We start from the raw sequence: 14,100 nt of genomic DNA on the forward strand, positions 1-14,100 counted from the left end.
TTGAGATAGCGATAAACAATTTAAAATGACATATAAATATTGTTTGAATGGGGAAAATGTCAAAATGAGGAAGCTTAAACGCATGTCTAGTGTTTGAAAGAGCAGCACACCGACACCTACAACACATGTATAGGAACGTTTTATTTACACAATATAACTTTAACATTACATTTTCTTACGGGTGCCACATCTGTGATCATTATAAATCTGCCCTTACACCAAAACCGGGTCCGTTAGGTGGCTCTGTTAAAGAAGTCAGTCCACCAGCTGGTTCGCAGGAGAAACGCCCACTCCTGCAAGAAAAGGAAAAATGCGCTGTATTAGGAGAAGGCTGAACAAAAAAACAAGAAATTCCATCTGAAATTGAATCCTTTCTATTCAGAGTCGGATTAACAAAAAACTAATAAAACCAATGTAAGAGACAAACAAATAATTTTCGTTTTAAATGAAAAATTCCTCATATTATTTCTATATTTAATCCATGTTTTAATGCTGTTACCTCATCAAAAAAAAAAAACTGGAGTTGTGTTTTGTTTCATTCACACATGTTTGAGTAATTTTTTTAATATTAGTCTGTCTACTCAAAGCTCTAAATGCTCGGTTACAGCATCCTCTTATCTTTTGTTTAGTAGATATTGCATCATTTCGGCTCTAAAACTATTCAAATGATTCTAGTGAAAGTGCATGGAGTTAAAAAACAGTGGAGCACTTCCAGTTTCACCACATGATATCACAAGATGGAACAGAGTGTTTTCTGTTTGAGAGAAGAACTCAGACTAAATGTGCCGGATGTGTGAATGAAATAAAACTCAACTCTGGGTATGTTTTTGATTGGGAAATGACATCATAACAGAGATCAACGATATGTTTTTTTCATGGCCAATGCTGATACTGACAAACCGATTATTTTTGGGACAATATGTGCAGAAGATTTAGATCATTTCCCCCAAATTATGATACGTACATTAACTACAAACTCACCCACTGCACTTTTCTTTACCACAAATCTAAAAAAGAGCTGTATAGTCACGTTTTCAGCTGTTATTTCTTCGCGCTAAAGAATTCAAGCTTTCTGCTTTTTCTTTGTGCAGCAGGTCAGCCAAAAACTAAATTCAAGCTTGACAGAATATGAAAATAGCATAATATGAGCCTTTTAATCAATACTCAAAGCCTAATTCTTAACCCTAAAGCCTTAATTTAATTAGTAACAAAGCCTGAATGATTCTTAATGGACTAACTGTTAAAGAGAGTAGCGATAATAAAATGTAAGCAATGAAAGCTTAACGATAGAATAGATTTTTACAGGAATTTTAGACAAATTCACATCTAGTATTTGACCCTGACATAGTTTTACTCAAACAAGTGTAGACTGTAAAAACGATTTAATAATAATAATGATGTGTAAGGTTTAAAAATGGCATTTAATGTTTAGTTTGCTGAATGATAAACTGAGAATCTCATCAGAAATTGCATTTACCTGGGTCCTGGTGGAGGGACTCTGCCAGCTTTGAGTTCATCAATAATATCCTCGATGTCTTTGGGCGTCAGGTCCTCCTAAAAGAATAAACACGACATAATCTCTTATTAACTGGTTTGTGGAATAAAATGATAAGATACATTAAATTAAAAACTGTCAAAGGCTCATCAGGACTGATAAAAAGTACAAAAAAATAATATTAATTGTGTGATTAATGTAGTATACCAGTATCAGATAGTAATTAAGACTAAAACTAATATCGAAACTAGATACTTATGTGAGGAGGTATCGATACTGCAAACAGTCGCAATAACAGGACAAAATCTGAGTACTGAGTCAATTCCTGAGTATCAAAGTTAGGGATCATTAAGAAGTTGCCGATACGATACATATCTCGATACAGAGCACTTTCGATTCGATACGATATTTCAAAACGATTCAATACAGTTCAATAAAAAATAAAGGCTAAATCATGTCTGTGAGTCTAAAAGTCTTTGTTAAACCGTTTCTTCTGCAAAGTGAATATGAATAAAGCCCATTTTAATCCTCAAAACAGTGAAAATATCAAATGTGTCGCATAAACAAGTTTCCTTCCTCTGTACAAGCAACAAAACTGTAGCTCTGTAACAAAATTATTTAGTGAAATATACCAAAAAATACTCTTGGCGATGTATCGATACAGCAGCCCACAATATCGATACTGTATCATCACATTAAACGATACGATATATGGATATTTTGACATTTTTGCACACCCTTAACCAAAGTAATCGAGTTTGAAATTTTAGTATCGCGACAACACTAAAGACATTCACCAAAAACTGCAATAAAATACAAAGTGTTTTCTTGTTATGCCAGTAAAACACGATACTTCATCTCAAAATAATCACAAATTACACACATTTTTAAGAAAAAATTGCAATCTGTGATATCCCTGAATAATTTCTTTAAAGTTGCATGATTGAGGGTCTATGTCCTGCTAGTCTCCATGGAGATGTTATTGCTTTGCAGAGAATGTTACATGGATAAGTTTAATGCTTTTCTATTTCCATGGCCAAGTTGCTGGTCAGTAAAGAGAGGTAAGGACGCATGTTTTTCCAGAGAACAAAAATGACACACGCTATTGAAATGTACGCAATATTGATCAGTTTAAAAACAAATTACTGTGCTTGTGATTGCTAAATAATAATCTATGACAGAGTTTGCCACCAAAATCACTGCCGAATCTTACGTGTATTGATCGGCAATTAAGAAAATAAAACTGGAGAACGAAATAAGAAAACAGAATAGTGAGTGTGTATTGCGGCGGTGAAAATGGGGGTGAGAATAAAAATGATTCAAACTTGCATAAAATCACTCTAAATGCAGGGTTCCCACAGTCATGGAAATACTGGAAAAGTCATGGAAATTGAAAATGTCATTTTCCAGGCCTGAAAAAGTCATGGCTTTTTGTAAATTCAATGAAAGTTCTGGAAAAGTCATGGAATTTTAGTATCTCTTTCACGCAACTACAGTGTTCTGTTAAGTTCTCATGAGACTATTATGATTATTTCTGGACTAGGGATGTAACAATATCCAAATCTCACGGTACGATATTTTCACGATATACATCTCACGGTACGATATTTATTGCGATACTTTGTGGAGGCTTACAAAATTGTGAATATGCTCCTTTTTCCTCTTAAAATGCCTAGACTTAAAAGTGTTTAGAGCTGTTATTTCTTCATGTAGTTGCACCAAAACGGAGCAAAGGATCATGGTCTATGTAGTTCCTTCTGTTTTTTTAGCTTTTGCTGCACCATAACAATGAATTTAAGAAAAGAAACTTGAGATTCGATATATTGATGATTGTGATTATGAGACTTTTGATGATACGATATCATGATATTTTGGTTACTGTTACACCCCTATTCCGGACATATGCGCCTTTTGTTTAAAAGAGACAACAATAAATGCACTGACAGTATTTTGAATGTTAAAAAACTATAATACCAAACCATAAGGTGAGTGGAAAGGGTTAACACTTCATATTTAGCCCTAAAAATATGATAAATTCTACACATGCTGTAAAGTCATGGAAAATTCACTTTGAAACTATTGAAATTTTGTCAGTAAAAAAAGAGTGGGAACCCTGTAAAGACAACTCCGAGAGGGTAACTAAGAGGAACATAAACATATAACATGAATAAAATTTAAAAAAGTGTATCTATTTAGCATAATATGTCCATTTTAATGCCATAGTGTGGGCAAAGCAATAACATTTCCTTGGTTTATGTAGTGCATTTCTAAAAAAAATGACATGGTATATACCCAAAAAGGGACGGTACGATATTATCACGATATTCATCTCACGGTACGATATTTATTGTGATATTTTGGAGAAGCTATTGTAGAGAGGATACTTATTGCTTTTAAAATACCTTAACAAGACTCAATACTGTCATAATCCCAAGCATTCAAGTAAAAAACATATTTCTTCATGCTGTCTGCGCTGAAAAGAATCATGGGATATGTAGTTCCCGATGTTTCTTAGCTGTTACTACTATAAAACCATATATTAAAGCGAATTAACTTGTGATTATATCTTTTGACAGCCCACGATATTATTGAGAGACGTTTTACGATATGATATCACAATATTTCGGTTATTGTTACATCCCTACGCCCAAACCAAACTGGACCAAACTCACGTAGTAGTTGTCGTTGATCTGCACCATTGGAGCGTTGACACAGGCTCCCAGACACTCCACCTCGAGGAGAGTGAACATCTTATCTGCGGTCGTCTCTCCTGCCTTGATACCTGCAAAGATAAAATACATATTGTGTTACTGAAGCCGAAACATGTTACTTTAGCTACCCATATGGAATTACGATACTTAAGCTGTAACACTACACACACGAGACAAAAGGATAGGGTCATTAGAAACTTTAGTAACAAGGTGTGTTTGAGCACTTTCGATACATAACACAGTCGATTTAATACGGCCTTTTTCTATTCTTAATAATATACCATATTTTTCAGACGATAAGTCGCACTTTTTTCATGATTTGGATGGTCCTGCAACTTATATAAGTCACACCGGAGTAGGGATGGGCATTCGATGAAATTTTCTTAATCGATCGTCGGAAGAATTAATGATTGATTATTGATTAATCATTAACGTTTTTATATTAAAATGATCATCATTATTATTACTATCTGCACTACTAATCTGCATAAATAAATTCAACTTTACGACATATAAACCGTAATGACTCTAGAGCCACATCAATCTGTTTGACATTATAATGTGTTTAATTCAGTTTTGCGCAACTCTCACAGAAACGAAACTTAAAACCGCATCGCTAATTTGCATAAACTCAGCAAAGATAAAACTACAGCTCTTGTGTCGCTGATGCGGTCAGTTTCTGTCTGGATTAAAAGACATGACTCAGTTGAATACAGGTTAGTGTGACCATATTTGCGTTTGTCAAAACCAGGACACCGTACGGGAGGTGGGAGGTTGGGACTCGTCATCGACACTGCGCGATTCTCACCTGGTAAAGCTTTTTCCCCCCTGGACACCGAAACATATGTGCTGCTTTGTACACTGTGCACATGGACTCACACTTGTCCCGAACGCAACAGAAAGCGTGGAATTTCTTGTACAAATCATCGTTAAATACACATTTGTGCTTCGGTACGTTGCAGACTGACCGACTGTTTGTGTCTCGCTCCTTCTGAGTGCAGAGAGACACATGTACAGACCCCTGTTTGGTCACACTACGCACAGCAACCTACATTCGGTTTGTCGATTAAAATTAACGTAATCGATGAAATTCTTAATGATCAATTATCGATTAATCGATTAATCATGCCCATCCCTACACCGGAGTATATTAAAATTTTCATACTGACAGCCACGAGAGGCTCTAGGCATGTGTGTCTGTATCTAGTACTACTTTCCTCCTGTTCCACTGTCACTTCGCTCTCTACTGCGCATGCCTCCTGTGGAAAAAGCCGCTGTCTTGCCGCAAATAGTGAAATATTCAGCTGAAAACGGTAATCAAGCTGCAGAAAGAAAGTTTGGAGTGAGAGAGAAACTTGTGAGGGGCTGGAGAAAAGCAGGGATGGAGAACACAGCTTCATGGCAACCGGGCGGGTGAGCCATGCATATTTACTGGAATCGAAACCATCCTGTCGGGATTCAGAAAGGCTGGAATAATTCTAACTGGAAATGACGCTGAGTCTGACGACAGCTATGCACAAGAGTAAGCGGCGTTCTGTTTACATCATGGATCTATGATTTATCTCCGGAGTTGCTCAGAAGTGACACCGAGGCTGAAGAATTCAATGGATTTAGTGATTTGGAGTGAGATCGTGAGTTTGGTAAACTTATGTTCTGCTGTTTATGTAATTATCTGAATAACTTAATATGTTACGTTTACATATTAACACCTGTTCAGCCTGTTGTTCTCTGTTCTATTGTATTTACTATAACTATAACTATATTTTACTATAACGGTTTCTGGTCTCTGATTTTATAAAATACATTTCCCCAAAAAGTGTGACTTATAGACCGGTGCGACTTATATATGTTTTCTTCATTGCGTATTTTTTGGCTGCTGCGACTTATACTCCGGAGCGACTTACAGTCCAGAAAATACTGTACTTTTTATCTATTACTAGTACTATTATCTATTTTTATCTGCTTCAACTTTATACTTGTTAGGACTGTTGCTATAATAAACAATTAAGATAAACAACTTATGGCATGTTTATGTTTTTACAAAGTGATGTTAGATATCCAACAAGCCATTCAGATTTTTATATTCAAAACAATGATTGGCCAGTTTCAGTTCAATCAAAATAATCAATGATAAACCAGTATATTATTATTACGACAGGGCAGGCGTAGATAAGGACATGTTATGCAATGAGATACATTGGTTTGAAGTTTTGTGAATGAATTGTAAACCTGTCATTTGTACACCCGTCAGTCCTTCATTAGACACTTTAAAAGTTAAAAATGTTTATTATTTAGTCTGTACAAATGGCACTCTCTGACACTAATCGTCACAAGATCTTATTTGTCGTATTTTTGACATCTGACTAAATGTCAAACAACGCATTAAGTCTGCAACAATTAACCATGACTAAGTGGCAATGTCGACGGAAATAAATGTTGACTGTTTTAATAATCTTAAAACAATAAAACCGACTAAAACCTTCTGTAGGGAAAACAAGTTTAATTGAAAAGACAGCACCCCTTATTGAATCAAAATTAGATCATCTTAATTAAATCATCTTAAGTCAAGGTTAATTTCTGCTCTGCTGAGGCAACCTGTGAAGCCCGCTGTGGATTTTTAATAAAAAATAATCAAATTGTGTTATTTATCCTTGAAATAACCATAGAACTTCTTTGTATGTGTAAAAGTTCAACCTTTATGAGACATTCAGGGACAAATTGAGCCTGTAAATAGTCTTATTACTTAACTGATATCATGGATCTGATTCCTGATCCAGCTATTTTTTCAGTATCAGCGCAGATATTTGTGGATCCCTTGGAAATCTTCTCCATCAGGAAGCCTTCATTTAGCATTTTGGGCTTTTAATATTTAAAAGATGTTCGGAGGATAATGTTTGTTGACTTGATTATGTTACCTGCAGCTCTATATTTGACCATTAGGGATGTAACAGTAACCGAAATGTCGTGATATCGTATCGTCAAAGTTCTCAAAATAATATCGTGGACCATCACAATATTGAATTACAAGCCTCTTTGCTTAAATTAAGAGTTATGTTGCAGCAATAACTAAAAAAAGATAGAGGAACTGCATAGACCATGATCCTTTGCTCCACTTCAGTGCAGACTATAAGAAGAAATAACAGTTCTAAACACTTTTAAGTCTTAGTTCTTTAGATTAAGTCTTGTCAAGGCATTTTAAGAGGAAAAAGTAGCATATGAACAGTTTTAGCTGTTTAACCTCCTCAAAATATCGCAATAAATATCGTATAGTAAGATGTATATCATACTGAGAGATTTGGATATTGTTACATCCCTAATCGAGAGCCTCCCCACCATATTGTAAGCTTTTCCACGATATCGCAATAAAAATCGTACCGTGAGGTTCATACCGTGACAATATCGTATCGTGAGACTTGGATATCCTTACACCCCTATGGACCATCATTATAAGCTGAATCAAAAGCAGCTTTCCTGTCCATATTTCTTTGTTGTTTTGTGTGTGTTTGTGAGGGAGCGTCTCTTACCCAGCTTGTTCTGGATGGCCTCGAGGATGCTGTCGGAGTTGCAGAGCATGCACGGTGTGGTGGTGCAGATCTGGATGAAGTACTTTCCCACAGGCTGCCGCAGGAACATGGTGTAGAACGTGGCCACTTCGTACACTCTCATGGGAGGGATTTCCAGCACCTCGGCCACCTCGAGTTCAAAACAGACAAATAATTCTTAAAAGGGGAAGTATAACGACTACACACGAAGGCTGTCAAGAGTAAAATCAGATATTAATTGATTCTAAAACTTGTATTTAAACTAGATACTCATTTGAGCAGTTATTGATACTAAAAAAGTTGCGTTTAAAGAACAGAAATGAACCTTTCCTGAATAACTTTAGAATGATCTTGAGCTGTATTAAAAGAAGTATGAGATGACACAGACTAGTATACGCCCATGGACCAATATGGAACCGATTTGGACAACTGAGGGATTACACAGATATAAGAATATAAAAAAGAACTATGATTTAACGTTGAAAATCACACTATTGTCTAAAGAAAGAGTGCTTTTTATTATCACTGTGGTACTGAAATCAGTACTGAGTCTTGAGTCGATTTCTCAAAACAGAATTTGAAATTTTAGTATCGTGACAACACTAATATACACTCTAAACCAGGCATGTCCAAACTATGGCCCGTGGGTCAAATGCGGTCCTCAGACAAATTTTTCTTGGCCTTCAGGCTTCCAGGTGAATTGGCCCAAATTACCTTGCATCAATTAAAACTTAAGTAAAAAGTTATTTTTTTAAAAAATCTACCTTGATAAAGCAATTTTTTTATATTTAGTGTGTGGCTTTAAGGATCTTAGCATAAATAAAGACTGATGGCTCATTCTAATGTGTTAAACATGCTCATATTTCAATTATTCACCGTATTGAGCACCAGTCTACGGCCCTCGATCAACCCTCTGCTTCGTCTGTGTTTAGATATGTGGCCCTTGATGAAAAAATTTTGGACACCCCTGCTCTAAACAATGATCTAAAATAACACAAATTAAAATGTTCATGAAAATAATAAACATTACATTACCCATATTATTAGTGAAACTTCAAACATGATATAGATACTAAGGACAGGGCTCAATACTGATTACGTAACTGCAGTGATAATAAAAACCAACACATTTTCAAATATATACATATCTACTACCGAAATATCATGTGCAATCAAAAATCTAAGTCGTTTAAGATGTTCTGATAAAAATCTAATGAATTCTTAAACTATTAATAGTGGTTAGTGGGATAATCTACTAAAAAAAGACCTTATTTGATAAAACGGACTAATGGGTACCACAGTCAGTCCAGACATTGCCATTTACACCATGATATCAATTTATTGTTTTTTGGAAAGGTCTATTAATTGACATTACTATATTAAAATAATCTTTTCAGTTGTACCTTGTTCATAGCAGAGATTGGGAGCCATCCGTGTTGCCTCTGAGCTAAATCCAGCACTGGGATGGTGGCCGCCTGCTTGTGTCCGTGCGGGTAATTTGAAATAATGGCTTCAATTCTCTGTAAAAGAAAAAACACACAGTTGAGATGTCTGTTTACACAAATATACAATAATATATGTGTTGAAATTACATATAATGCTTACCTTTTTGTTTTCCTCTGTGAATTCAAAGGGGGTGTCGGGGTTATTGTCAGGCGTGTTTCTGTGCTAAAAGAGAACAGGAAAATATCACTTTGTATAAAATGGGACTGAAAATCGCCAATAATATTGTTCAAATTAGGGTGGTCAAGTACCGAAAATCAGATCTTAATCAATATTAAAACTTGTATTGAAACTAGAAACTAATTAGCAGGTATACTACTAAAAATAGAAAAAAAGTTGCATTCACAGGCCAGGAATGAACCTTTCCTGACCCTTCAGAATGATCTCGAGCTGTATCAGAACAAGTATAAGAGCACAGAGACTATTATATGCCCATGGACCACTGAGGGATTACACAGATATAAAACCACATGGGAATATAAAAAGTACTATGATTTAATGTTGAAAATCACTTTCTAAAAGTGTTTGTGTTGTCTAAAGAGTGTTTTTTTATCATCACTGTGGTATCAGAATCTGTATTGAGTATCAGAATACAGTTAAATTTTAATGCCATGACACTAGTTTAAATGAAACCATAGTCACACTGCCCCCTGGTGTACAGTTTGTTGGGACGATTAGTTTGTAGTGACTGATATTAAAGTACTATAATTGAGAAGAGAAACATTGCTACAAACAAGCTCCTGTTCTTCAATGTTCAATAACAGGTGTAAACATGCATAATATTGCCTTGGGATTGTGAAACCATGGTGTATTTCCATAACATGAAAACCACAAGTGATGTTTCTGGTGAACGGCGGCTTTAATTAGAACAAAAACACATGCCAAGGGCTATAAGAATAAAGTGGTGTCTTGGGACTAATTAATAAAATATTAATATTTAGTTAAGTAAGTGTAAATAAGTGCAAGACAACTGTTATCTAAATTCATTAATTATATGATATAAATAGGCTTTAATTGACAGGTCAGTGTGGCGTAAAATGGGAGTAAGATGTGTGGAGGAAAATGAACATGTGGTTAGTGTTGTCATGATACTAAAATGCTGGGACTTTGACATAGACTTGATACCGATAACACTCTGATAACACAATGATAATTAAACACACTCTTTATTTAGACAATCAAATTAGATTTTCAGCATTAAATTATAGTATGTTCTTTTATATTCCCATGTGGCCTTATATCTCTGTAATCTTGTACTTGTTCTGATACAGCTCAGTCCAAAGCTACTTATAAAAGAATAATTTCTGTCCTGTAAATGTCGCTTTTAGAAGCGATACACACCCACATTATTATCTAGTTTTGATATTATTATTTAGAATTTTTAATACTTTCACAACCGTAGTATGTAGCATATCAGATAGATAAATATCACTGGCCCATTGTCTTCCTTTAATTTTTTTTACTTTACTTTATTACTTATTTTTCTATTTTGACTTGTACATTTATATTTACACAATTATGCCTTATTTGACACCTGTCTCTTGCTACTTTTTTTTTGCTACTTACGAAGAATTTATTATTAGAAAAAAAGGTACCTACATGTTTAAAAAAAAATGATTCTGACTGATATAGTTTTATTTTTGCCCTAGTTTAGTCCTGGTTTACATTTGGTTTAGACCTTATATAGTTCTATTTTAGCCATAATTTACTCCTGGTTTGGACCTGGAATAGTCCTGATTTAGCCCTAGTTTAGTACTGGTTTACATCTGGTTTAGACCTGGTTTAGACCTGGTTTAGACCTGGTTTAGACCTCATATAGTTCTATTTTAGCCATAGATTACTCCTGGTTTAGACCTGGAATAGTCCTGGTTTAGCTCAAACTGATCCAAAACAGGGACACCTTGGACATTTCTTATATAAAACTGTGACAAATCACTGGTTTGGATAAATCTCCTGGGACAAGGGACACAGGGCTCAAAACTGGGACTGTTCCAGGTAAAAAAGAGATGTCTGGTCACCCTGACTCAAGAGCAAGAGTAGTCTAACTTTCTGGGAGTAACATTAGATTTATAATTTGAACCAAGGAGCAAAGCATTGCTGTGAAAGGAGTAAATTTATGGAATAGTCTTGATAAAGATATAAAATAATCAAGTACAATGATGGTGCTTAAAAAACACATAAAATCCAGTGTGATGTGTATGTATGAAAAAGAAAATTAAGTTGTTGTGCATAAAAGTGAAGATTTCTGTTTGCAGTTAATTACAGGGTATCCCCAGGTTTGACTATCCCAAATTTAAGACATATTAAGCCCTTTTTAAGACCACTTAAATGAAAATAAAGACCAACATCTCACCCATTATGCGGGCGAAGAACACCAGATCGAATTCTAATAATGACCAACCACATACTGGTATTATATCTATAATCTAAGAGCCACTGTGAATTAAACCTACACTTCCCCATGATCCATCCAACATGTTCCTCCACTCTACTGATTGTTTATTAATTGCCGCCAGCACCAGAAACAAAAGTACTGTTTGTACATACTCCAAGTTAAATGTTCAATCACGCAGTTTTTTTTTTCCCCCTCCCTCCGTTTAACATCGTACTGCAGCCCGGTTGAGTGTACAAAAAAATAAGATAATGAAATTTAAGACCTTTGTGAAAAAGTCAACATAATTTAAACCTTTTTAAGGCCTTAATTTAGGAACATGAAATTCAATACCTTTTTAAGACTTTTAAGACCCTGTGGCTACCCTGAATTAATACCTGAGACTGAAGTGAAATATTCCAATTTGAAATGTTTTAAAGTAACTATCAGTGTTGTTGTTTTGTCAGGAAAAGGGAAAAGGAGGCAGATAACATAAGATGACTCGTCTATCTGATCGTTTTCATTTATTTCTTGTATGTTGAAGTTGTGAAACGGTTAATGTCTTTTTATACTTTATGAATGAAATAAACAAAACAAAAAAATTACCTTTCATATTTTTACTCTTTTATTGTGATGAGTGATCTACTGTGTCCCTTGTGGATTAATAAAGTTTGTTTAAGTCTAAATCTAGATGCACTTTGTTCAGAAAAGCATTACTGAAATGCATATTACTATATTATTATTATTTTAGATTAGTCAGAAAAACTCACCACAAAGATGCCCCCTGCTCCAGCCCTTGCAGCCGACCGATGCAGCCCTCTCACCTGTCTGGCCTAAAGGCACAACAACAGAAATAAAAAACACAAACAATTATACAACACCAGAACTGATCAAATATTTGTCCATTTAAGCCTTTACCACTAACAAAAAATACTAACTCAACATTTTAAATCCTCTTGAACATAAATTAGTAAGAAACAACCCCAACAACTATATAATTAATTACCAAAATCAATAATTGACCTTTAATTTATTTCTATGTTATAAAACACAAGGTTGGATCAAGAGTTGGTGATGTAAACAAGGTCCCTCCGAGCAACGTGTTACAAAACCGGTGCGATCGCTTGCAGAAAAACAAATAAACAGTACAATTTGATATTTCTTTTATTAAATACATCAGGTTAATTTAATTTAAGCTGTCTGTAAAGTTTAAAATATCCAGATTTGTTTCGTTTTGACAGCTTAGGCTAAATGCTAAGCTACTCAATATTAGCTTAGCGGCCTATCCTCGGTTGCCCTTGTGAGAAGTCATCGCCTTTTCGTTCACAATCGTCACGTCTATGCATTACCAGCGGTTGCAAATGAATAAAGACAGAGTATTTGTACCGTTTGAGACACGGCAGAGCGAAGTGCAGAGGCCAAAAACATCTTAGGGCCGTAGATTGTCCCGGTTTGTTTGCAGATTTACGGGACAGCGGCGGCGAGAATCCACCCAAGCGCTCGGTGATTGATTATGAGTGGCTGCGTGTAGAGAACATGTGACCAGGCAAAGCAATCGAGCCCAGAGAGAAGCATCAAGATCTACAAAAACAATCCCAGATCCTCAGAGCTTTTAGACATTTGGACAGAGGTGGGTAGAGTAGTATAGGTGACCAGATGTTCCTGTTTACCCGGGACAGTCCCAGTTTTGAGCCCTGTGTCCCCAGTCCCAGCAGATTTATCCAAAACCAGTGATTTGTCCCAGTTTTATGCAAGAAATGTCCAAGGTGTCCCTATTTTGGACCAACATGATCTAAACCAGGGCTAAACCAGGTCTATCTAAAACCAGGAGTAAACTATGGCGAAAACAGAACTATATGAGGTCTAAACCAGGTCTAAACCAGGATTAAACCAGGACTAAACCAGGTCTAAACCAGGTTTAAACCATGAGTAGGGCTAAAATAGAACTATTTGAGATCTAAACCAGATGTAAACCAGGACTAAACTAGGTCTAAAATAGAAATATATGAGGTCTAAAACAGGTCTAAACCAGGAGTAAACTAGAGCTAAAATAGAACTATTTGAGGTCTAAACCAGGACTAAACCAGGTCTAAACCAGATGTAAACCAGGACTAAACTAGGGCTAAAATAGAACAATTTGAGGTCTAAACCAGGGCTAAACCAGGTCTAAACCAGGCCTAAACCAGGTATAAACTAGGGCTAAAATAGAACTATATGAGGTCTAAACCAGGTCTAAACCAGGAGTAAACCAGATGTAAACCAGGTCTAAACTAGAGCTAAAATAGAAGTATATAAGGACTAAACCAGGGCTAAACCAGGTCTATTTCAGGTCTAAACCAGATGTAAACCAGGACTAAACTATGGCTAAAATAGAACTCAGTCTGAGTCTGCAAGAAATGCCCCAGGTGTCCCTATTTTTGACAATTTTTTACCTGCCAACAGTAAAGAGAGGCATACATTGACATTTGCTTAGGTAAA

The 14,100-nt window shown here is 35.6% G+C and overlaps 2 protein-coding genes across 2 annotated transcripts in view; one reads left to right on the top strand and one right to left on the bottom strand.

The window, feature by feature from the left end:
* acss2l (acyl-CoA synthetase short chain family member 2 like) overlaps positions 1-14,100 on the top strand; it is a 44,163-nt gene that overhangs the window by 1,895 nt on the left and 28,168 nt on the right. The gene's annotated exons all lie outside the window — the stretch shown is intronic.
* ndufv2 (NADH:ubiquinone oxidoreductase core subunit V2) lies at positions 122-13,152 on the bottom strand. Its single transcript, XM_020941014.2, has 8 exons — positions 13,009-13,152; positions 12,393-12,455; positions 9,354-9,416; positions 9,152-9,268; positions 7,731-7,899; positions 4,168-4,277; positions 1,478-1,554; positions 122-293 (listed from the first exon to the last, which is right to left on the bottom strand). Exons 1-8 carry the CDS (start codon positions 13,048-13,050, stop codon positions 200-202), a joined length of 735 nt encoding a protein of 244 aa, XP_020796673.1. The 5' UTR covers positions 13,051-13,152; the 3' UTR covers positions 122-199.

Source organism: Boleophthalmus pectinirostris, unplaced genomic scaffold (genome assembly GCF_026225935.1).
Source record: "Boleophthalmus pectinirostris isolate CB_2022bp ecotype Guang Dong unplaced genomic scaffold, ASM2622593v1 HiC_scaffold_16, whole genome shotgun sequence".
Lineage (NCBI taxonomy): Eukaryota > Metazoa > Chordata > Actinopteri > Gobiiformes > Gobiidae > Boleophthalmus > Boleophthalmus pectinirostris.

Excerpts from the sequence above, each read along its gene's own strand:
- ndufv2 (XM_020941014.2), bottom strand. The coding sequence starts at position 13,050 with ATGTTTTTGGCCTCTGCACTTCGCTCTGCCGTGTCTCAAACG. Across the intron at positions 9,269-9,353 it reads TCACAGAGGAAAACAAAAAG|AGAATTGAAGCCATTATTTC; the intron begins GTAAGCATTATA and ends TTTCTTTTACAG. Across the intron at positions 294-1,477 it reads GTCCCTCCACCAGGACCCAG|GAGTGGGCGTTTCTCCTGCG; the intron begins GTAAATGCAATT and ends CTTTTCTTGCAG.